This window comes from Anolis carolinensis, unplaced genomic scaffold (genome assembly GCF_035594765.1).
Source record: "Anolis carolinensis isolate JA03-04 unplaced genomic scaffold, rAnoCar3.1.pri scaffold_8, whole genome shotgun sequence".
Taxonomy (NCBI): domain Eukaryota; kingdom Metazoa; phylum Chordata; class Lepidosauria; order Squamata; family Dactyloidae; genus Anolis; species Anolis carolinensis.
In genome coordinates, this window is record NW_026943819.1 from 24,071,441 (window position 1) to 24,097,151 (window position 25,711).

General features: G+C 39.5%; 1 protein-coding gene across 1 annotated transcript in view; it reads right to left on the minus strand.

Annotated features, from left to right (window-relative positions):
• Window positions 1–25,249, minus strand: part of prdm10 (PR/SET domain 10) — a 55,163-nt gene extending 29,914 nt beyond the window's left edge. Inside the window, exons 1-5 of the mRNA XM_008114345.3 lie at window positions 24,983–25,249; window positions 8,564–8,747; window positions 7,466–7,630; window positions 5,577–5,636; window positions 1,039–1,300 (exon numbers count right to left, since the gene is read on the minus strand). Coding sequence (XP_008112552.1) covers window positions 1,039–1,300; window positions 5,577–5,636; window positions 7,466–7,630; window positions 8,564–8,656 — 580 coding nt within the window. The 5' untranslated portion in view covers window positions 8,657–8,747; window positions 24,983–25,249. The remainder of the gene's footprint in view (window positions 1–1,038; window positions 1,301–5,576; window positions 5,637–7,465; window positions 7,631–8,563; window positions 8,748–24,982) is intronic.
• Between the last annotated feature and the right edge of the window lie 462 nt (window positions 25,250–25,711).

Consider the following 25,711-nt stretch of genomic DNA (forward strand, 5'->3'; position numbering starts at 1 on the left):
CAACATCCACACTTTATTAATGAAACAGATTCATCCCATTCTACTAACATTAGAAGGCTTGTTCTTGACCCAACATCTGGCTGAGCAGTGATAGCCTGAAGATGCTCATTGGTTTAGTCCAGGGGTCCCCAAACTTTTAAAGTGGAGGGCTGGTTCATGGTCCCTCAGGCTGTTGAGGGGCCGAATTATCATTTGAAAAAAAAATACAAACAAATTCCTCTGCACACTGCACGTGTCTTATTTGTAGTGCAAAAAAAAAACCCAACAACAACTATTTATTTATTTATTTATTTACTACATTTATACCCCATCCTCTCTCACCCCGATGGGGACTCAGAGCGGCTTACAAGTTGTATGTACATACAATATATTATATTATTGGCATAGCACAATATTAGCATTATATATTACTATATTATCCTATACCACTACCATAATATTAGTAATATTACATTTAATATATAATGTATAATTAATATTATTATATTGTATAATTATTAGTATTATATTGCATTACATTACATTAGTATCAATATTATATGTATACACAATATATTCAATTATTACCATAGGCACAATATTAGTAAATAAAATAACAATACAATATTTAAAAATAAAAACAATTTTAACCAACATAAACCTATCAGGATTTCAATGGGAAGTGTGGTCCTGCTTCTGGCCAATGAGATAGTCAAGTTAAGTAGGATTGTTGGTATTGTGTGCCTTCAAGTCATTTTAGACTTTGGGCGAGGCGAAGTCTAAAACTGAGGGCGGGGGCCAGGTAAATGACCTTGGAGGGCCGCATCCGGCCCCCGGGCCTTAGTTTGGGGACCCCTGGTTTAGTCTATATTTTGTATTATTCACGCACTAGTGGACCCAAGCTCATTCCAGAAATGAACCCTGAAATATACATATTCCCAGCATGCACTTCAAACTCAATGGTTTTAGAAATTACATTTAACAAATTACAATAGGAAACCAGTAAACAGAAGAAGATGGTGACACAAAAATGAAGAATATGCTTCCTCATATGCTTACACAGGTCATTGGGATCAAAGGGACGGGGTGGGTCTGGGTCCCAATCATCCATGTCTGAATCTTCTCCTTCTTCCTCCTCCTCATCTTCATCATCATCATCATCATCATCATCATCCTCTTCTTCCTCATCCTCGTCATCATCTTCATCATTTTCTTCTTTTGCTTCCATACTACTCATTGGGTTGTGCAAAGTTTCGAGAGGACCAGTGTCATCCACGGCCTCCATAGGAGGCAAAACCTGGCTGTGAACAGGGATTGACACCTGGGAGAAAAAAGATTCAAGGCTGTGCTGTTATTTGAAACAACAGCAAAAAACCACAATCCTTGAACTGCAAAATCCCCCATCCTCATCATGGGAGTATGTTTGTTTCCTCTCGAAATATAGTGAAGTGCCTATTGAGTGTCATTCTCTCTTCTCTGCCTGTCACTGGGATGGCTCTCCAGTCAAAAAAATTCAGACTAAAATGCACACCTATAGTGTACACTTATTATAGATGGTTACATTCAAGCTCTGCTCAAATGTGACTGAAAATTATAGGAAAACAAGCCTTGTGTATAAAAACATCCACCAAACATTAGGTAATAGGGATGTAGAATCTGACACTGCTAAAAAGATAGTAGACAAGGTGGAAAGGGAGTTGGCAGGCATGAAAAAAGTCTGGTTAAAAGGAACGTCTTTGTCAGGCTTTGCTAACTAAAGTATGCCTCTCTTTATCAGAACTAAAGGTATGCCTGTATTTAACAGAAAGAGGGGCTGAGTCAAATGAATGCACTGAATCGGCAAACCTTTGAATTTTCAGAGAAACTCTTGGCAACTCAACATTCACTGTTCCTTATTCTGTCATGAAGTGGAGCCACCCAGGGTCTCAATTTTCCACTTTAATGAGTTTGACATTACAATGTGTCCTTAAAACAATCCTGCCTATAATTTTGTCGCTCCATGAAAGAAGAGAAAACAACACCCAAACGCACTTAAAACATAGCGGTTAAGAAACATGTTAATTAATATCTAAAACCCTAATAACTAAAGGTCAGCTGAAGGACAGCAGGTGCCCTGGTTTGAAAAAACACTGTATATTATTTTAGATAAAGAGAAAAGTTAAGTGGCCATTATGTGCAGAAAGTCAGCACAATGTGCCTAGGGAAACTTCTCAAAGGGAACCAGAGGAACAAGCCATCAGCAATGACTCACAAAAGCCTCACAGAGTTTCACTTACAAATGAAATCTCAAGGAGACGTTTAAACAGCACTGCAGGTTAGTAAACTCTTTGTTGCTGTTTTTCATTTGTTTTTAAAATAACCAAACAAATCCAAATTCCGGGCAAAGGTTGCTCAGATATTCCCTTTAAGGTGAATAAATCATGCAGTCTGATTAAACTGTATGCAACAAATAAATATGCTCACACCAGTTTTGTTCAAGAAGCAAAGTTAACCACTGAATCCAATGCAGGCTCCAATGTCTGATGTTATTAATAGATAATTGAGTAAGGTTTATGAACTCAACTTGTTGGTTTTATTCAGAATCAAAATTTGAAGGGAGGTATCTCTGAAACTGTGTCTTCAGGCCTTTTCAAAACACTCGCATTCAGTTATGCAACTCCATATTTGACCCAAGAAGCTTTGCTCTAGAGAACTCTGTGGCATTTTATATTTGATGTGACGCTCTGGCGCAATCTCTATTGCCAGCAAATGGGAGGGCTTTCCCTAATCCTTGCCTCTGCCACCTCTTTTTTTCTATCATATTGGCCATCAATTGTGGGGACCTACTAGATGCCGTCAAGGATTCAGTGTGAGATTTTATCCAACTTCTATCCCTACTGGACACAACCCTCTTCATGACACAAATTATTAAACAGAAATGGGACATATTATACAGATCAATTATTTAATACATATCTTTCACATCTCTCACTCTACCCCCACCTTAATTCCCAGCTAACACAGACCCAGGCTCTAACTCTCCTGACCTAAACCCACTCACTAATCCCTAAACCAGATTCAACTCTCTCTCCCTCATCTCTGACCAACTGCCATATGCCAGGCTTTTCCCAAATCCTCTCACTATCACCACACATCATTTCAATCTCATCACCCTCTCAACAGATCCTTACCTTGTTACATTTAATATACAGTGCATAACCCTGTTACTTTAGTACATCTAGTGAATAAAGCATGATTTTCCCCTATAAAACTCAAAACATCACAACCCCCTTCCAACTTACTTGTCCCTAACCAGAAGGGGCCTTTCCATAATGAGAAAGTTTATCCATTCCTTCTACCTGTTCAAGTAAATAGGTAGAAGGAATGTTTTGTAAGAAGGCCATACAGTATTTTCTTGTCAGGTTCATATCCATTCCTTAAGCCAGACACTTTTATTTTGGTTCAAAATATCACTGTCAATATTTCTGCATTTTATGATGTTTCTTTTTTGTCATGTCATTCTTTTTATCCTATATCTGTAAGGCCTCTTTTTGGTTTTAGAATGATAGGCAGACTAGTAGAGCGGGGTAGATTGCCAATGAACCTCCCAACAAGTTAGGTCCCAGAATGTCTATACACATGATAGTAATTCAACCTCACTAGGAAACTGAATGTTTGGGCAAATGAACCTGATATAAAACGGAGAAAGTGTCGATGAAATTTAGAGTATGTATCTTCTGAGTTCTATAATGCTGATACAAAAAGAGCAGGTATCTCAAGTAGTTAGGGAAAAGATCAAATGTGTGTGTGTGTGTCTACCCATCCATCCATCTATCCTATCTACCTATCTTATCTATAGATCAATGGTCAATGCTCCCCACATTTCCAGTCTTGGGCAAATGGCCTAGCTACATGTTACACTCACCCCAGAAAAAAAGCCAAGTTTTGACTTTTGAGCATCCTAAGACATCCTCCCAACAGTTGCCCACTGAGAGGCTGAAGGCACCTTGTTTGACGTCATACTAAAAAAGAAAGGGAAACTTCAGTTATCTCATTCAGCTCATCTCCACTAGCAACTGGGGAATCAAGGGAGATCAGATAAGTGAGATAAACAATAATCATACCTACCCACCAAGCAATCGCCTCTCTTTCTCTCTCAGTATGACTTCTCATTAAAACCTTCCAACTTTTTTTTGACTGTCAGGAAAATGCCTTCAGAATCTTCAAACAAGTGGTACCCTGCTATCTCTACTGTATTAGAGTGTCCTAGAATCTGAAGCTGACGTGTATCACTCTAATAAGCCATTAACACAGTTGTCAAATGTTTTTGAGTCACTACTGTTGCACAATGGCAGAGGGGCTTAAAACTAAAAGTATCTCAAGCCTTGCCATGCCAATAATCTGGTTTCCAAAAGCGCCAGAGATTATATGAAAAGCTAGTGCTTCTCAATGAGAGACTTTATTCCCTCTTTTTTGCCTCTTCAGATCCTTACTTCCCCCAGCCCTCAATTTCATGCTACTCCTAGTCAATTTCACACTAGTGAGCACATCAAGCAGGAAACCAGGACTATATACATCATGACACATCAGCAAGTAATTGGAATTTTTAGCTTTCACAGTGATGTCCCAAAATAAAAACTCCCAAAAAAAAGATTCTGCCAATATAAAAGAACTCTCTTCTAAAATGTGTAGGAGCACAAATAAAAAAAGACTGAATAGGTTTGTTTTTCTCATTTAAATGAAAGGAATAGAGGTATATTTTCAGAACAGAAATAGCTGGTTTAAGCAATGTTCTTACTATCCTTAACCTCACGTTATAGTTTCAAAGGCAACTAACCTTTTTATTCTAACTGGCCTTTTAACTGGTGAGAACATTTTTTAAAAAATTTAGATTACATATGAAAAATCACAGTGGAGTAGGTAAACACAACTAAATTTATTCAGAAAGAAAAAGGTGAAATGACAAAATTCCTGTTATACAGAATGCACACTTTCTCCTTTTCCTATCATCTTTCCCCATTTTTTTTGCACAGCCAAATAAACCATTATTATTATTATTATTATTATATTATGACACAGCAAACAAGAGAGATATGCTGGATTTCGTATTATTATTATTATTATTATTATTATTATTATTATTATTATTATTATTATACCCCATGCTTTCTCTCCACAACTTTCTTTCCACAGGGAGATAAATAAGCCTGCTATTAAGTATTCATGAGAGGCAAGGGCTTCTCAATGGTAGCCCAACTTCCAACGGACCTATGTTTAGCACCATCAGTATCTGTATTTCTATGAATTTTGAAGGCCTTCCCTTTCAATGTTGTCTTTCAATAAGATATAACAACTTGCGCCATCAGATGAAAGTTTTTCAAATATTGTGCACCATCTTGCTACATATACAATCATTACAGGGACAACAATGAAAACCAACTTGTAAATAAAGAAACGAGTTGATTCACCATGTAAACCAATGCCTGTGCCATACAACTTTCGATAATACTATCTAACCTGAGAGATAACAGAATATTCACTCTTGCAAAATAAGTCTTTACATAGTTCATTGCTGAACTTATATAAGGATCAACAAATCTTTACCTGCTGGGTCTTACCTGCTGCGTGGACGCATCCTGCTGGACATATGTCACTTGGGATGGATCTGTAAACAGAGTCTGAAGAAAATGATATAATATTATTAAAATGTACCATTTGGCAGTCTGAAGTTCACAGTGACAGGATAACTCTATTGATAGGGAAGTGACATTGGGCTCAATAGAAATTTTATTCCATATTCATAATACCAATAACTTTGGTCACTATAAATAGATGTAATATGGATTCCACTATCCAATCTATTAATACATTATGTGGAATTCACTCGTGGCTCCTATAAAGTATGAGATAATGATATTTCTTTTGTACATAGGTTTTCTCTAGGAAGCACTAACACAACTATGTAGCCATAGCAAATTATTTGCATCGTATTTTAAAATTAAAGGCAGTCACATCCAACTTCAAAGGCACATCCTACATGGACATTTAGACCAAGCATAAAGAGAAAGAAAAGGCACCAAGATGCACTGTCATAAGGGTCAGATAAATAAATAAAAATAAATGAGAAGAGCATATAGTCCTAAAATCTTTTGAAAAGTATAAGCTGGAATTTGGAAATCAATAGGTTAACATTACTAGCATTACAAAACAGGGGTTTTCAAACAGTGTTGAAGAAAGTTCCTTGGGGGGTACTTAATTAGAAGAACTGGAAAGTTACTTGCAGCTACTGATCTTTTCTAAACATGTACAAAGCTAAGAGGGTTGTGTGTGCTTTATGCTTGTATTTTCAGGTCCTGTGTGTCACATGAATGCCTGGCCAATAGATTATATGAAAAGGCAAAGAAGGTAGAACATTGGGGGGGGGGGGGCTCACTTTCAATTCCCTGCATCTTTAAGGGCTATAAAAGACTCTAGAGTAAATTGCCTCTGCAAGTCATTCAAAACCAGAGGTCAACCGCCTGCAACCCCACAAAGGTTGTTTTGTGGCCTTCATGGCTCTAGATTTCCCAGACTATTCTTTTTCTCTCCCCCCCCCCCAAAAAAAAAGGATGATTATAGGAGTGGCAATCAAAATTAAAACATAGGTTGAAGCTCCTCAAAGGATAGCTTAATGTAAACAAAATACTTGGTTTTCAAAACCAAATGTGGACCTCACTGGTTTGTTTTTTTGTACCTGCGATATTAAAAGTATATTTGTAACATAAAGATAGTCTATTTGGCGCCATAAAGTCTCAAGAACAGAAAAGAGTCCCTGGTTGCTGCACAGTTGCTCATGATAGTGCAAACAGCACTCTCTTGGCTAGACAGATGGCCTGAGCTGCCTCCATCCCCTCCTGTGAGCCTGCCCCTCGGAACACATTCCAAAACCCCTTCAAAGCACAATGATTGCATGGAAGGCATCTTGAGTTCCTTGGCAAACAAAACCACATTGAAGACATTCCTTTAAGAAAGAAAGTTTGGAAACCACAGTTTCAAATGAATAGATCTGGTTACTTAGAGATAAAAGGTTAGCACCAGAGTTAGAAAAGTGGATGGTTCATTAGTAGTCGCCCGCACACTGCTGTCCAAATACGGATTTAAGCAGTGATTAATTAAGAGAATCCATCTTTTATAGAATACCATGACTGATGAAATTGCACGCTGGCTACTGCTGTTGTCTTTTGAAGATGAAGAAAAATAGACTTAATTTTTCCCCAGTTTGGGGAAAATGAGAAGGACAGGGCTTCATACTCAATAGGTTGCCACCAGCTTTTGATTACAACATCTGCACTCTCATTTAGAATGAAAAATCCACACTCCCCCTTTGCTGATGCTTAGATGATTATGCACAGCTGAGAGCTATTAGGCATTCACACAGCTTGGCAGGCAGCTGGCCCCCATTGTGACGGACATTCTTCCCCTTTGCAGCCGTGAATAGGCAGAACCTGAGATGGGGGGTGTCACATGCCTGAGTGCCTTCCACAGGATGGATGTAAACCAGCGTATGCTCTGACGTATCCACCGAGGTGTAAGATGTGCCATCGGCAGTGTAGACCACCTGTTGGGAGGGACGGTCTTGATCATCACTGTACACGATTTCAGCCACGGTTCCCCCTTCAGGGACAAAGTGAACCTGGAAAGGTGGGAAAAGGGGGCAGATGTCAAGAATAAATGCATGGAGGCATCTAGTCAGAAAGTTTCTAGGTAAAAACGCATGGAGCATATGCAGGCAAAAGAAATAGCACAATAATAGTCTAAGGCTGTTGAAGGGGGGACAACAACTAAAGATACCACTTCCAGAGACAATCTGGCACTGGAAATAAACTACTAGCTGCCTAGTCCAAAACTGAGTTAAACTGGAATATTTAGATCAAAAGCAATGTAATCTATTAAGCTCCCGTCTTGCTTTCCAAGAACAAACACTGTGCCTTGAGCAAAACATGGCAGTCAGAGACCCAATGCACACAGCACATGCTGGCATGAAGGTATAGCATTCTGGTTGAATTTCTATCTGTTTGCAGCTGTTAAATGTACAAAAACTCTTTATCGGGGGGGAAATACCAAAACCCTAGGAACAGTTGAATAAAGCAAATTAGTGTGTTGTCGAGCATACAGCAAAACAAATTAGATTCTTATCACCCATCATCAATAGATTTTTAGTATTTTGGCTCCCTTATTCAAGGCTCAATTATTTTGTCTGCACGAGTCCATGAGATGGACTTCTTAAAATTCAGTGAAAGAGGCATGCAGATTGTATCATAAAAACCTCACCTAAGGCACTACCAATGTGACTCAATTAACCCCAGTACAAGCTTTTCTTTCTGGGAAGGTGAACATTTATGTAAAACTCTTCACAGCATAAAGGTGTAGACTCAGGCAAATCTTTGTATCATGCAAAAATCCAACAGCAAGGATTTTTGAGGTATCCAGTAAGAAACACAATACTGCACCAAAATTATGGTCATCTGCCTGCTATGTCTTGACGCAAGACAATGTTAGGGAACCCCTGGTTGCACATGGATGCTTTGAAATTTAGGTATTTTAGAACTTTATTGCTTCTAGTCACCTGTGCAGTGTTCTCTTCCTGTTCAGCTGCTTCAGACCACACCTGTGTGGTTTCTTCCTTCATGTCCATGTCATCTCTACTGTGGGGCTCCATGGTGTGAATAGCGGATTATAGAAACTGAGCTTGTCTGAACAGATTCATCTGTCTGCTATGATTTGACACAAGATAATCTTCTGTACCATGGCTATAGAGAAAGACAGAAGACAAGAGATGAGTGGAGAGAGATGAGATATCGAAGCATGAAATGCATTACACGAATATTTCTTGTTTGCGACAAAGGGCAATGAAGCGTCCCTACCCATGTTTGTGTAATTAGTACGTACACAAATCCATCTCCAACACTGGTGTATACAAAAGTGAATTAATTGTTTACTGCAGGAGATATTCAGTTCTATAGGGTCATGTCACAATGGAGAGAGAACAAAACTAAACACTGTGAGGAGGCACCAAGAGCAGCAAGGTTTTTTTAGGCACCAACTAAGTAGTATCTGCAAGCACATCCCAGAATTATGGAAAGATATAAGCACTTTCCCACATTCACCCTTTGATCAATTATGATGACGGACCATGAAGATGGCAAATCATACTGATGTAGTCAAATTCTGATACTTTCCCCAAGAGATGCTTCAATCAGTTTTTTTTATATATGAAAGGCATCCTATGAAATCTACACTGAGCCTTCTGGATGCTATATTATGGGAGCCGTAATCAAAAAGTATACTTCCAAACTCTGCTCTACTCTTAATACCTTTATGCTCCTCATAATATCAAGCTCACTATCTTTTTGTGAGGGGAAAGCCACAATATGTTTTGAATGATAACTGGTAGCTGACGGTGAACATCTCTAAGTGTTGACAAGAACAGGCCTATGAAGCCGTAAGGCATCCCTAGTCAGAGACAAAAGGACACTTCTGGTATGAAAGTATATTTTATTCTTGAAATATGCAGCACTCTGGATGCTAAACATTACAGTATATTTAAGAAGATACAATAAAATTCTACAGTAAATAAATGTTCATAAAACTATTCCCTTCCTCACTGCATGTACTAAGCAGCAGCAGATGGCAGCTTCGTGTCAAAAATGTTACGCATCCCCAAAATAGGTTCAGCACCTTGGAGAGCTCTTTCAAATTTCAGACTAAACACCAAAGGAGATTCACTGTTTCAGTGACTTGGAAGCCACCACCTACTACCACTCCTAAACACTTGTCGATTTGTATTGAAGACACCAAAGATTACAAACAAATAACTTGTTTGGAGATATTCACCAAATGAGCTTTCAGGGACGCAAAATCAGATTTGAAAGGCAATTTAGGATGCAGTACTTGCATTTATGTTGGCCAGAAGGGGGTGTCCTGTAGCAAGAGTGTTTGTGGTACATTGCATGCTGCATGTCTTTTTACGTATAAAAGCCACAAGCCACCTGGTACTAGTTCACAAAGTGCATCATCCCATGATAACAAAAATGATCATGTTCTAAGAGTTTTGAAATACCTATTCAATATACTATTCAATGTCCATGCATGGCTTTTAGAAGGGATCCTCAAATAACTTCTTCATCCAAATGTCCATTAGACAACTTTCAACAAGGAACATTACATTGGATCTGTGTATTACAAAAAAAATCCCTAACTTTTTAAATTTTCTAGTTCAGTACAGGCTTAGTATCCCTTATCTGAAATGCTTAGGATCAGAAGTGCTCTGGATTTTGATGTTTCTTTCTTTCAAATATTGTTATGTCTGTACAGTATTGACATGTAAATAATAATAATAATAATAATAATAATAATAATAATAATAATAATAATAATAATCTTTATTTTTATATCCTGCCCCATCTCCCCGAAGGGACTCGGGGCAGTTCACAACAGGGACAAGCCCGAAACAACAACACAACATATTTGACAGAAACTTAAAACATTCCAACGATGCACAAAATAGAATAATAGACAATACATTAAAATCCAAGCAAATAAAATCAGAGTAATTAAAAGCAAACCAGTGGGGACAGGTTTCATAAAGTGCTGTATCATGGAAATAAGTAACAGTGATAACGTGCCATATGCTTTAAAACAGAAAGAAGTATTCTAATGACAGCTCTATTGGGCCTGTTCATTTAAACGCGCTCTGGAACAACCATGTTTTCAATTCCCGACAGAAAATGGGCAGGGAGGGAGCTAACCTGATCTCCTTAAGGAGAGAATTCCAGTCCCAATCTTGGGGATGGGACCCAGATCGGAATCTAAAAGTCATGTATGCTTCATACACACCTTATACACATAGCCTAGGGATGATTGATAGATAGAGATAGATAGATAGATAGATAGATAGATAGATAGATAGATAGATAGATAGAGATAGATAGAATGTTGTGCCAAGATAGTGTACACTAAACCTTGAGAAAATGTCTCAGCCATTTATGTGGAAAATTTGGGAGAATTTTGGATCAATGATGCTCAACCTGGATTTAGTTAGCCCCTCCGGCCAGTGACTCTCCTTCCACATTCCACCTGCGCTAGTTCCTCCTCGCAACTGGCATGCTGAGAAACATATGAAGCTTAAACTTCCATTTCCATAAACCCAGGAATTTTGACAAATTGCTTCTACGTGGGGCTTTATCTGCCCCCTTGCGACTGTAACCGAGTGTCTCAATCTGCCACCGAGAATCTCAGAAGGGTAATTTACAGCTCCACTGATTGGTTCAGACAGTCATTCAGCACCTTCCCAGTTCTCCGTCTCCAATGTCATTATTAAATCACAGACCTAGGAATTAATGTAAGGCTGAGGCCATTTGATTTTCAGCAAGTACAATTAACTTTATTTCATACTGACTGGATGGGCAAGCTGATCTAATAGTTGGGGACTCTTGCCAAAACACAAGAAACCAAGAAAAAAGCTTCTCACTGGCTCTTCCATGCATTTGAATTTCAAATGCAAATTATTTTTAGACATAATTTATGCCCACATAATGGCATTTGGTTTGTAAATTAAGGAGGGTGGGGAGGAAAACAAGGACTCAGCTTGCTATTCATCTTGCTAGCATTATAAAACTCCTACAGGCTCTGCGTTAGTAGCTTTTTCTACAGAAGACTCAAATCAATAATGTAGGAAAGGCAAACAGCAATGTCTCCCAGTACAACAGTAGAAAAATCAACACTATATCGGTTTCTGAAAACTACACAATACTGATTTCTTTATATGAGTGGATTATATAGTATGCTATAATACCCGAAGCTGCCTGTTTTGGTACTTCAAGCTTAGCAACAGATCAAAGCATGCCAAGTTAATTTTCTTCCCAATGAGAGACACTGAAGAGTAGAATATTCTATAGTAAATGTTTCAGAAAAGCAGTGCCATGGGTAAGAAACACCCATTAGCGTTTATGGCACAGATACACTGTCAGAATTAAATTATGGGCACTCTATTGAAATGAGGATCTCCTGGACAGTCTACATACATCCCTCACAAACCCAAGAACACTGATCTCCATTTGCCAGGCATTATTCCAACAGAAGGAAAAGCACTGCTGCCAGGATCGAAGAACTACTTTAACCAGACCAAAGAGTTTCTACATCCCCACTGAGGATTTGATTTTTGATTTTATGGCCCTAGCCTCCTGCGTTGCATCACAGATTGTTTTTAGAACCCCCTTGAATGGCAAAGGCACTTTTGTATACAACATGGGAGGCTGAGAATCACCTCCTTTTGATACATGTGGTGTAATTCCTTGGATCAGAGGTCATTCAGCGTCAGATTAAATATGGAGCCAATAGAATATCCTTGGGTCCTATAAAGCTACCAAGCCCAAATTGACTTCTTTCCTTTTGCAAGTATCTGGCTAAAACACATGTAGCTCTAAAGTGAGTGTGGGGTATTACAAGCTGACATGTACTACCCCTAAACTCTTCCATTTCATAGATTTAATGTGTTATGCACTGAGGTAGTGGATTCAGGTTGTTAAGTTTCCGTATTGTTGGAGATCTGCAAGCCATTCAGCCAAATCTACTTAAAGGTCCCTATATGGACCCTTGTTAAATAGCAAAGTCAGGATCATTTATGACATTGTATTTCCATTGCTAAGCTCAACAACGAAGCAAATCAACTCATCTGAAAAGTAGTGCTGAAAAAGAATTCTATTGATACCACAGATGGCTAAAAGGCAAATAAATGGGTCCTAGATCAAACCAGACTTGAGCTCTCATTAGAAGTCAAGGTGACTGAACTGAGGCTATCATACTGGGGACACATCATGAGATGATGCTCAGGCATCATCCCTGAAAAAGATAATAATGCTTGGGAAAGTAAAAGACAGTGGAAAAAAAAAGATCACTCTATAGGTGGGTTAAGTCAATGAAGAAAGCCAGGGCTCTGAATTTGCAAAAATGCTTGGAGGTCTCTAGAGAAAGAAGTTGACTTGACAGCACTGAACAACTATAGACCTTTGCAGTCAACACAAGGACTGAGAAAAGACAGATGGGATTGCCTACTAGCCCTGATATATACTTTGACATTTAATCCTAAGCATATTGGAGGTAAATGCTTGCCTAGGACTACTGTTGGAGCAACTTGTCTTGCTGGCAAAAGCAGAGCTCCCTGTTGGTTAGGTCAACAGCTCAGACAGTATCTCAGCAAAATGACAATGAAATAAAATAAATAAAATCTCATGAAGCTGGGAAGCAAAACTCTTTTGCAATATTGTATGTGTTTTCAATTTTGTTAGCCAGCTCAAGTTGTCTTCTGTTGAGAAATAAGGCAAGATGTACCATTTTAGATTTTTTTAATGGATTTGTTATGTTCCATTTTCTTAGCTCATAATTTGTGTTACTTTCACAAAGGAAGCAAATCTGGTTTACAATCACCGTTTGGGTTTATGTACATTCAGGGATTGATACACTGACTCATAAAGCGCCTCTCTGGAATCATTGTAGGTTTTGCCGGGAAATGTCAAAGTACAGAAACAAAATGTGTGGTCTCAAAATTGCCTTTGATTATGTGAAATGGCCAGAAAATAAAGTGATACTAGTGAAACTAATATGGTACAGACCTCAGAAAGAAGCAAAGCAGATGTATCAGAACAGATCAGGAACACAACAGTTTCATTTGATTTTAAAAGCCCCTAACGCTACATTGAAATATTTCATTTTCTCTAAATGCTGTGTTTCAGAATCTTTTTTTTTTCAAGGCAGCAGATGTAGCAACTGAATATCTCCTTGATTGATGCACTGTCTTCTCTGTATCCACTGTGGTCATTTCTCCATGCAGGCAGTTGATAGTTACCATTGCAAAACATGGTGCACCAACAATAGGATGTCAGTGACAGCTTGTGTTGTATCAGAAGAAGTGCATGCCACTTGCTGCAATGTGAGAGTGATGCAGCATCATCTATCAATCCCTTGCATGTCTGCAACATCCCTGAGAATAGCCTCTTCTTGCACGGCAGCAGCGTGGGCGGGAGGAGAGCAAGAGATGATGCCTTCTCTGAAAATGTGATGCCGTTGCAGAAGGCTGCTGCAACGAAGGGCAGGCAAGGGGCAAGAGGAAATAAATGCACTGTGGCATCATCTTGGAGCAGAAAAGTAACGAAATGCTGACAAAAAGCAGTACAAACAAGACATAAGACCTAAGAGGAGGCCAGTATATTTTATTTTAATCTGACTGAAACTGAATTTATAAATCATTCTTAACATTCTGTTCTGTGATTAATTAAGAGAGTTGTGGTTAATAATGATGTAAACAGTATATATGAAGAGCTTGGAACATTTAGAAAAAATGCTGTAATATAAAAACTATCACCTTCATCTGGATGCCTCTACACCAGGCATCGGCAAACTTTGGCCCTCCAGGTGTTTTGGACTTCAACTCCCACAACAGCGAATAGGCTGTTAGGAATTGTGGGAGTTGAAGTCCAAAACACCCGGAGGGCCAACGCTTGCCCATGCTTGCTCTACACTATAGAACTAATGCAGTTTTGTTATCAAGCCACAGCACTCCCCTCCCCAAATATGTATAGACCATAAATAGACTTCAAGCAAGATATATGATTTTTTATTTCTTTTTAAACATTTTCCGCAGCTTCAAAGTTGAGAAAATTGTTGAGAGGATGGACCTAGCAGCAGCTGAACCTTAAAAACTTTTTTTTTAATCTAACATTTAATAAATGTATTAACTTGATGATTTATGTGTAATTTGTATCATTTATGTATTGTGTCAATTCTTAAATGTATAAACTGTATCAAAATATATCTAGAAGGCAGGTACCTCTCTGTGTCCTCAGTTGGCATAATTCCTTTAAAAAAAAGATCACATGGAAGAGGGGGCTCAGCAAACATGAATTCATTAACTTTCTAAATGGGCAGCCAAGCCCCTAATAGTCTGGAACTGCCACTTTGGGTCTCAAGTCTTGCACCCCTTGTCTCACACTTAAGTTAATCAAAGATTCATCTGCATATCCACATCACCACTTCCTCCAGGTTCATGCCCTTCCAGGGAGTGTCTTTACAATGGATTGGTTTTTGTATGAATTTGTACTTGTACCTTTTGAAGCATATTGCTTGTATTTGCATCCTATTTGGCCAAATCAGTTCTACAAGGTCTTCTCTGCCACAGAGTGCAGGGTGCCTTATCATACTACAAATCCCAAGATTGCATAGCAGTGAGCCATGGAAGCTAAAGCAGTTTCAAACTGCATTACCTTCATTAATTCCACCAAATGTTGTGGGATGAAAACAATAGATCTTTTCAGAAAACTGGTGGAAACTGTTTCTTTATCTAAAGAACCTGAGGCTTTATTACTAAACGCTGTTTAACCTTTTGGGGGATTCCAAACCTTAAGTTGATGACAAAATTTTTGCCTCTTTGAGACTTCATTTAATCCATTCTTTCTAACTCTTCTTTCCAAATTATACTAGAAGGTCAGATCATCTCCTTTGATGTTTCCCCAACCTCTATTTTTTAATATTATGAAAAATGTACTTTTGACTCTGTTCAAAATTCCAAGGCCTTGCTTATGGAAAGACTTTGTAAAAAAGTATTTTACCCAACTCTTGTAGTTCAGTTCAAAAGAAAGATGAAGGGAAACTAAAGCATGTTTTGGACAGAAGATTTAAACCAGTGTTTGAAATATAAGGTTCAAAATGCAAGTCCCTTCATATTCTGCATGAAAATGTTTAACTGAAAAAGCTTGGTTTATTCGTTCTGAAATTTAAAGAAGTAAAATGAAGTTAAAACAAGAAATCTCCTACAGTATTTCTATTTCCCAATATCCTATGGCATTCAAATGTTGTTACAGTTATCAGTTTTAGAGTACGTATCTTCATCCTGTCCTTGAGGAGACAACCTGCCCATATAAACACACAAGTCAAATATACAAATAACCCGTGTAATGTTCAGAGGATACATTCATTTCCATAGTCAATAGTATCTCCACAAATTCAAAACCATTTTTATAATATTATGCCTTGGCCTCTTCACACATGGCAAACCTCAACAACAGCATATGGGAAATCGTGGATCCTTATCATTAGTCTTGTTTTGCTTTTTTATTTTTCTACTCCAAAGCTTTCACTGCAATTTCCCCTAGCAAATTGTGTGTGAAGGCTGAAAGTGGAGGAGAGCAATTGTACTGTATTGCAGTGAAGAGGGTAAAAATCATAAACTGTTCTAAGATGTAAGAGGAGCTGCAGCAATTTCCTCCATCTTTTAATGGTATGTTACTGTAGTTGTCGTTGTCATTATTCCCCATTCATTCATTAAAAAGTAAGCCAGTTCCAAAAGCCATTCAAAAATATTAATAAATAAAATTAATTTGAATTAATTCTACAATGTAGCTGCACCCCAGTTGCCCCAAAGAAAAATGACCAGAAAAAGGATGGAATATTTAAAGTGAAGTGAATATCAAAATTTTATGTTATCAATATACAGATCACAGCAATAAGAAAAATGTTCCATGTACATCTCTGACCACAACATCTACCGTGTTTCCCTGAAAATAAGACAGTGTCTTATATTAATTTTTGCTCCCAAAGATGCACTAGGTCTTATTTTCAGGGGATGTCTTATTTTTCCATGAAGAAGAATTCACATTTATTGTTGAACAAAAAAATGAACATTTATTATATACTGTACAGTAATTGTTATCACAAACCAGCATAACCAGATAAACTTGAATCCTATCAAGAATTTCTTGTTACTACCAATATTTCCATGTACAACACTCTATGGTACGTACATTTACTGATCCTGCATGCTCTGGTGTTCTGTTTGGCGGTCATGCTGCCAAACAAAAACTTTGCTAGGTCTTACTTTCGGGGGAGGCCTTATATTTAGCAATTCAGCAAAACTTCTACTAGGTCTTATTTTCTGGGGATGTCTTATTTTAGGGGAAACAGGGTATGAAAATAATAGAGATATTTTGATGCATAAGTATCTATTTGAAAGCTGCACTACACACAGTTTATATAGATCTACCGGTATATATAACATGTAAAACAAGCTTGAGAAGACAGACTTGAGAATAGATTGGAATTGTATCAATTATCACATACCATAAAGTCACTATTTTAAGTCAAAGCAGTATCCTGTTCAACATTTACAGCGCAGGACTTATCCACATTAACTTCAGGATACAGAATGTCAGGGATATATATGTTATACCCTTGGTAATTGCTATTTATGCTGTGTTGTAATCACCAAGGCCTAGATATGCTTTCTCTACAAGCCATATTCAAGAACTGCAAGATTGCTTGTAACCGGGTTTTCTATAGAATTATGCCGTGCAGCCTTTCACAGCACAGTGAGTCATTATGTGTGGAAGCAGCACCACAAATGCTTACCAAAAGGCTACATCCCACACTTAGCATAATTATCACAGTATGTATAGGAAGGAAAGCCCATGCATCTGCTGAGAGGTTTTTGACACGAACATGCTCTTGCTGTAGCAAAAGTGCTGGAAAGTGCTCCTGCTTTATAACCTCATTGACTGCTGGGTCACAATAACTGATGCCTCTCTGCATTCACTTATTGCTTCAAGGAACTCAGGAGCTGGTGGCTCTGGGCTGTACGGAAATAATTAGACAGTGTACATCTATAGAATGTAAGTGGGATAGAAATAGCAACTGGACACAGGGTTAAGATAGACGTATGTCTGGGGTGGAAAATCGCTACAGGTACTTGGGCAACTTATACAGATGTGTATGTGTTTTGATACATTAATTGGGCTAAGTTCTCCTATATCACAAACAACATGACTATCTAAATCAGAGTTTCCTAAACATTTCATGTTGGTGACACGCTTTTTAGGCATGCGTTATTTTGTGACACAAGTAATTCAGTTTTACTATCAAACCTGGCGTTAAACCAACCACTTATAAGAGATACAGACACATACATAAGTTGTAATAATGAAATGTATGGGAACACAACATATCTTCTGAAAGCCATTCATTTATATTTTGTAAAATATATGATTTATAAGATAATAACATACATTTCCAAGATGTTTGTCATTTCTCATTACGTTCATGCAGCACACCTACACACTGCAACTGACACACTAATGTGTCATGACACATAGTCTGGAAAGCTCTGATCTACATGATTCCCTTATTATGACTTTATGAGTAAATTTCCAGTCAAGATAATAGTATAAAACAAAGATCTATATATTTGTAAGATCCCTTCCTGTTGAAGATAGGTAGGTCATCTAACACCAATAGCAGTGGACAGGTTTGGGATCTGTTATTTAAAAAAAATCCCTAAATACATAATTCTACTCTCTCATCATATAGCAATGGATGGCAACTATTCACTTACACGACACCTGAATTTGGGCACATAAGGGGTGTGTGAAATGACTAGCAGCCCCATCCCCACAATTGTGTTCTTTGCATCACTAATCCCATTATCTGCACATTCCCATCTGAATTCTTTTTAAAATAATACTAGAATGGATAAAACGGTGGAGATCTACTGACAGATTGCCATGTAAAGGCATGGTGTTTCTTTATCACTAGGTGCTCCTCATACTCTCCAATTGTGATTTGGCTGAGACAGTTTTGTTTAACCCTCTCGTCCCATTTTTTTCAGCTTTTAAATGACCCAGTTTATTTCTTCTCTCACTTGCAATTTCTCCTCAGAAATACAGTATTAGAGAATATAGCACCTAACCCCTTCTTGTATGGCTTAGGGAAGAACCATATACAGTAGTAGCAAACTCAAGTCCCCTGTTACGATGGCTGGAAAGTTAAAACAGAGCTACTGATATCAGCATGATCAGAAGATGGAGTTAAAATGGATTTACACTGCCATATAATCCAATTTCTGAATCCAGATTATCAGATTTGAACTGGATTATAGCAGTCTATACTGCCATATAAATCAGTTCAAAGCAGATAATCCGGATTCAGAAATTAGATTATAAGGCAGTGTATATGGCAAGGAATACCAAACACTAGAACTGTATGTTTGCTGTGGTGCTTCCCTGTTACTTATAGGCTGTCTAATTTTTCTAAGCATTATATACAGAATAAAAGACATCTTGTTGCAATTCTTACTTGCTCTCTCTATTTCATTCCAGGTTTAAAATATCACATGAAAAATGTGCCAAAAATGTGCTTTCCATAAAAACAATGGAAGAGGAGGATAGCTCATTGTTCTCTTCCAGCAACTCTAAGGCTATTGCCAAAATTATATGATGTACTGTGTGAAAAAAGCCCTGAAATCCAACAAAACAATGTATGGTTAGATTATGCACACCCTTGTTCTGCTCAATTGAGGAGAAAAGTGGGTTGCTGCCCATCGCTTCGCTCATCATTACTTTCAGCTACGTTCATAGAAACTCAGCTAATTCACTAGAAGCTCTAGAACTAGTAGCCATGAGGAAAATTTCCCTTCAAAAATCAAACACACTCTATGATCCCACAATAATCTCATTGGTGAACTATCTCATCTGCACAGGATTTGCTGGAGTATAAAAGTAACGAGAAGAGAAAGCCACATTTCAAAATACAGCTTACAACAATTTTCTCCTACTGTTAATGCAGCGTCCAGAATTGGCAAGTACATCTATTAACATACATACACACACACACACACACATATATATATCCCTTATCTTAAAAGGTCTGCCTTTCTCTGAAGCTGGCGTCAAAGATTTGTTACAATTTGGTTTTCACAGCTGGCAATGACAGCAGGCGGCTGCAAACACATTAGAAAGGTGTTGGGCTACTACAGCACAAGTTAATACGAAAGAAGTCATAATGGGCTTATTTTCCATGGATCCGAACAACAAGCAGCAGGTTAACAAAATTTAATGTAAGACATATACCAGCAATACCACTAGGTCACCACCCACCAGCATTACGTAAATGAGATGGTTTTGTCCATACATGTTCTCAGCCCCAAAAGCACAATGCACTAATACAATTTGCTTAAGATTGCAACTGCAAGCTTGCTTGCTATCTTGCTTGCTTACTTACTTACTCAGAGCAAGCACCAGTTAGATCAATGATACTTGAATGGAGAGTGAGCATAGCAAGCTATGCAATTAAATAAAAAAGAGGACCTCAAAGCAGGTGAACTAAGTGGAAGTTATGGCCAAGGGTCACTGGACAAATTCCATAACCAATCAGTTTAGGTCTCTCCATTTCAAATCCAAGTCTAGACAATGCAGTGTACAGGTTCTCTCAGGTCAGGTATAACCGTAAAGCCAATCCACATCTAGGAAGGTTCAATCTCTGCTCTCTTTTCATCAGCAGGCAAATGACTTTTGGTTGAATCAGGGCTGTGGTTCACAGGTCATGTGGTTTAAGGGGCTTTTAAATCTTCATCATGTTTATTTAATGTTTTAGTATTTTAGTTGCATTTTATTTTAATTTGTTATATGCTGTCCCAAGTTCTGTGCTGGGAAAAGGCAGGATATAAATTTAATTCATATTGTATGAAGGTTGAATCCTGGCAGAAGCAAAATGCAACAATATGCCAGATATGCACAATTATAATGCAAATTAGAATAATTTGATAATATTTGAGGAAGTGGAATATTGCAATCCTACATATAATTTGTGTAGGTTCTGATACAAGCATATAAGACCTGGATTGAAGTAATCACTTATACTGCAGGATTTTGTAAATTATGTGCCTTTTCAAGACTCTCATCTCAGCATATCCAGACTTTATTTGGAAAATAATCCAATAGCCACAAATGCCATCATGGTGCTTTTAAATACTAATGCAGGTATTATTAATCAAAGACAATGAAGACTGAAGTCCAGGATAGAAAAAAAATCTTACATCACGATATGCTAATTATGTTCAACTGAAATTGGTAGGTTAAGAAACCATGGGGATGGGAGGGAAAAAAAACAGAACATAATATAATATGCAATGCAAAAGTCGAACTGAAAGCTGCCACTGGTCGTGGTGATTTATGATTAAAGAAAAAGATAATAATTCCACTCCCATCTTTCTTTGACAGCAAATCTATACAGCTGGGAAAGTGATGACAGTTTCATAAAGTAATGAATGGAAGTAAAGAATGAGTAAGTAACACAGAATGAGAGTTTAAGAAAGTAAAGAAATGTCAATCACAATGGAATTAAGAATGGTCTTCTCGCTCTAAGTGTAGCTTACATTGCGAAGATAGTATTTGATTGATAACTGATACATTGAGTTCTGCTATTATTCTGATCCAACTACGTCAGGCACTGACATGGCACAGCCACATTTTTGAATGCTGCCAGTTCTAAAAAATGTGCATTTTCCTAAAAATGTCCCTTGGTAAGTAGTCACAGATCCCGCTTACATGTATGTCTATAACACAGGGGACTGTGAAAGGCACCCATGCTAACAAGCCAATAATGGATGATTGGAATTCTTGGGTGAAACCATTAATTTCATCAATTTGTTTCAGCCACTGAACAGGATGCCCCAGATTCTGCGGTACCAAAGCTGTTGGATGGTTGCCGTGGGAGTAGCAGTTGCCATAGCAACCCAAGACCGCAGATGCGGAACCGTGCGGTCAGAAGGAATCAACCTGTTCGATATCAACAGGGTAATTAAAAGGAAAGTGCTAAATATCCACGAGAATTGAAAACATAGTAGTAATCAAAGCCTGTATGTTAATTAACCAGTGACTTCTTGTATTTTTCGATCTTTGGAAGGAAGGTAGACAGTCGATTTACAAATCAACAATACGTAATTTTGATTTTATCTTGTTTAGTGCACCTTTTGAAACCATATTTACCCAACATGCAAGGATTCCCACATTATTCCCTTGCCTATTCATCTTCTGCCATAACATACAGTATGAAGACCTAACACGTGCCTGCCTAGCAGGGAAATGTGTAAAAATCAATGAAACCTTTTCTCAGTCGTTTAAATGCTGTGTGGAAATTGGAACATTTCTCATGATACACAAAAGGGAGAGCAACTGTCTCCTTTATCTCAGTACTAGCATTTATACCCCGGGTTAACCAGGGTTTGGAGGGAGCGCTACCTACCTGCTTTCTCCCTTCTTCAGCTCTGAAAAGACCTCACAATGCCTCCCTTGCTGTCCATCATACACCTCCCCCCTCTTTCTTTCCTTTCTCTTCCTTCCTTCCTCTTCCCTTTTGCTTTCTTCTTTTTTTCTATTCCTTGCTTTCTCTTTTTTCCTTCCCTCCCCTTCTCCTTTCCTTTCTCTTCCTTTCTAGTGTTTAAATTAGTTTTATATGATTTTAACTATTTGTTTTTAACCATCCTGATTAAATGTTTATATGTTGCAGGTTTTAAACAGTAAATTGTTTTTAATCTTGTACGCCACTTGAGCTTTGTTTGAGAGGAAAGTGGGGTATAAATAAGCATAACTGCAGTGTTTTTCTTACTAATAGTTTTGTAGTTATAATAGTGTGGTTTTAACTATTTTTAAACATTCAGTTTAATTCTATTATAATGGTAAATTTTATTGTCTTGTAACCCACTTTTAACCTATGGATGCGAGAGCTGGACCATAAGGAAGGCTGAGTGAAGGAAGATAGACGCTTTTGAACTCTGGTGCTGGAGGAAAATCCTGAAAGTGCCTTGGACCGCAAGAAGATCCAACCAGTCCATCCTACAGGAAATAATGCCCGACTGCTCACTGGAGGGAAGGATATTAGAGGCAAAGCTAAAGTATTTTGGCCACATCATGAGGAGACAGGAATGCTTGGAAAAGATCACGATGCTGGGGAAAATGGAAGGAAAAAGGAAGAGAGGCCGACCAAGGGCAAGATGGATGGACAGTATCCTTGAAGTGACTGGGTTGACCTTGAAGGAACCGGGGGCAGTGACGGCCGACAGGGAGCTCTGGCGTGGACTGGTCCATGAGGTCACGAAGAGTCGGAGACGACTAAACGAATGAGCAGCAGCATGATTCTGTGCTATTCTTTTCCATTTCTGGCCATATATATATATATATATATATATATATATATATATATATATATGGCCAGAAATGGAAAAGAATAGCACAGAATCATGCTGCTGCTCATTCGTTTAGTCGTCTCCGACTCTTCGTGACCTCATGGACCAGTCCAGTCCTCATGGACCAGTCCTCATGGACCATATATACATACACACACACACACACACACACACACACACACACACACACACATTGTATATTTAAATGTTAAGTTTAAATTCGGAGTCCTCGTGGACAAGTTAAACATGAGCCAACAATGTGATGCAGCAGCAAAAAAAGCCAATGGGATTTTGGCCTGCATCAATAGTATAGTGCCTAGATCCAGGGAAGTCATGCTACCCCTCTGTTCCGCCTTGGTTTGACTATACCTGGAATATTGTGTCCAATTCTGGCAACCGCAATTAAAGGGAGATGTTGACAAGCTGGAATGTATCTAGAGGAAGGTGACTACAATGATCAAGGGTCTGGAAAACAAGACCTATGAGGAGCGGCTTAAAGAACTGGGCATGTTTAGCCTGCAGAAGAGATGGCTGAGAGGAGGGGAAGTCATGGGGGGGGGGGGGAGGAGCAAGCTTGTTTTCTGCTGCCCTGGAGACTAGGATGCAATGGAACAATGGCTGCAAACTACAGGAAAGGCGATTCCACCAGAACATGAAGAACTTCCTCACTGTGAGAGAGCTGTTCAGCAGTGGAACTCTCTGTGTGGTGGAGGCTCCTTCTTTGGGGGCTTTTAAGCAGAGGCTGGATGGCCATCTGTCGAGGGTGCTTTGAATGTGATTTTCCTGCTTCTTGGCAGAGGTTTGGACTGGATGGCCCATGAGGTCTCCTCCAACTCTATAATTCTGGTATTTTTAGTCTTGTAAGCCGCTTTGGGCCTAGCTTGAGAGGAAGATGGGATATAAATAAATACAATTTCAGTATTTAAGTGTTTTTGTTTTTAACCATTTTAATGTAACGCTTATGTTGTACGTTCTAATGTTAAATTGCATTCAGTTTTATAAGCCCCTTTGAGCTTTGCTTCAGAGAGGCAAGCAGGATATAAATATAATTGCAGTGTTTGTGATTTCCCCAGTCTTGCATGGTTTTGTGTGATTCTCCCTATTTTTAACCATTCTTAATGATTATACAATGCAGGTTCGAAATGGTAAACTGTGAGTTTTTTTGTCTTGTGAGCCTTTGTGCTTCGCTGAAGAAAGCAGGATATAAATATATACATATAACAGCAGCACATTCCGTAAATAAAGGCGTAATGGCCCCAAATGTGGCAGCACGACACCACTCGAGTTAGTAGGCCACGGCCTGCTGAGGCAAGAATAAGACGTCCAAGACCCCAACAATAGCCCAGGTAATCAGCCCCGCCCCTCCTAAAATCTCTCAGCCAATCAAATCCCGCAACTTGGGAGCCCCCCCCCCTCCCCCGCTCCTCAACAGCCCCAGCGGCTCGTGCCCAACGGTCATCCCTCGTCCGCCCCAACCACTCTGAGCGATGGGAGGGGGGAGAGCAAAATCCACTCGGATTAGAGAGCAGTCCTCCGAAAGGGGGATGAATTGAAGAAATGGGAAAGAGGATGTACACACCACGGGGGGAGGGAGGTCACCCTGGGTAGCCTAAAAGTGCTTGGGAAGGAAGGGGGCATGGAAATGGCTTCGAGGTGCCCCCCCTCTCCCGTGAGGTGGCGGGGCCCGGGCGATACCAAGCGGGGCGGAGGGGAGGCGCAGAAGGGGGCAGCACGCTCTCCCCCCTGTCCGGGGCGGATGGGGCATCCCGCTCAGGGCCAGGAGAGGGGAGCGGACTGTACCTCTCCGGCGGGGAGGGGTGCGCACCAAGTCCTGCGCCTCCTCCCCCACCCGCCGGAGCCAACGGTTTGCCCCGGACCCGGCGCCATCTTGGGTGCGACTAAAACAACAACCCGAAAACCCTGGCCGGGGCCTAGCGAGAGGCTGCGGCCCAGTTCCCTCCCAGGACCGTCCCATCGCTTTACCTGAGGGGGTTCCGCGGCGGTGTCTCGTCCAAGCCGGCTTCCAGGGCCGCGCCACAGATCAATCCCGCCCACCTGCCCTCACCTCACAATGGTAGCTGCAGAGCGGGGGGGGGGAGTACGTTTGAGCTCATTAGCATAATCTGCCTAGCAACAAGCGCCGATTGGTCTGCAATCACGCTTTGTCTAAAAGGGACAAAATATTTCCCGAGAAGGCCGCTTTGCCCGGTGTCGTAATGAAGCTGGGATTTGGGCAGACTGGGAGCAACATCTTATGCCAAGAGGGATACCCCGCTTCTACACTGGGGGTTTCCAGGTTTCTCACGGCCAATCATAGAGGCGCTCTCACACTGCGAGTGGTTTTCCACCAATAGGGAGCATCCTCTCTATTGAGTCCGTTTCTTGCGGGTTTATAGCAGACCTGGGCAAACTTGGGCCCTCCAGGTAACAGTAGTTTGTTAGGAATGGTGGGAGTCGGAGTCCAAAATATCTGGAGGGCCCGAGTTTGCGCATTCCGGGTTGTCTGTTAATATGGAAGGGCTGAACAGCACCCCCTGCTGGAAGGGGGGATATTACTACAAACTATCATGTTCGAAAACTTGGAAAAGATCATGATGCTGGGGAAAATGGAAGGAAAAAGGAAGAGAGGCTGACCAAGGACAAGATGGATGGATGGTATCCTTGAAGACACTGGCTTGACCTTGAAGGAACTGGGGGTGGCGACGGCCGACA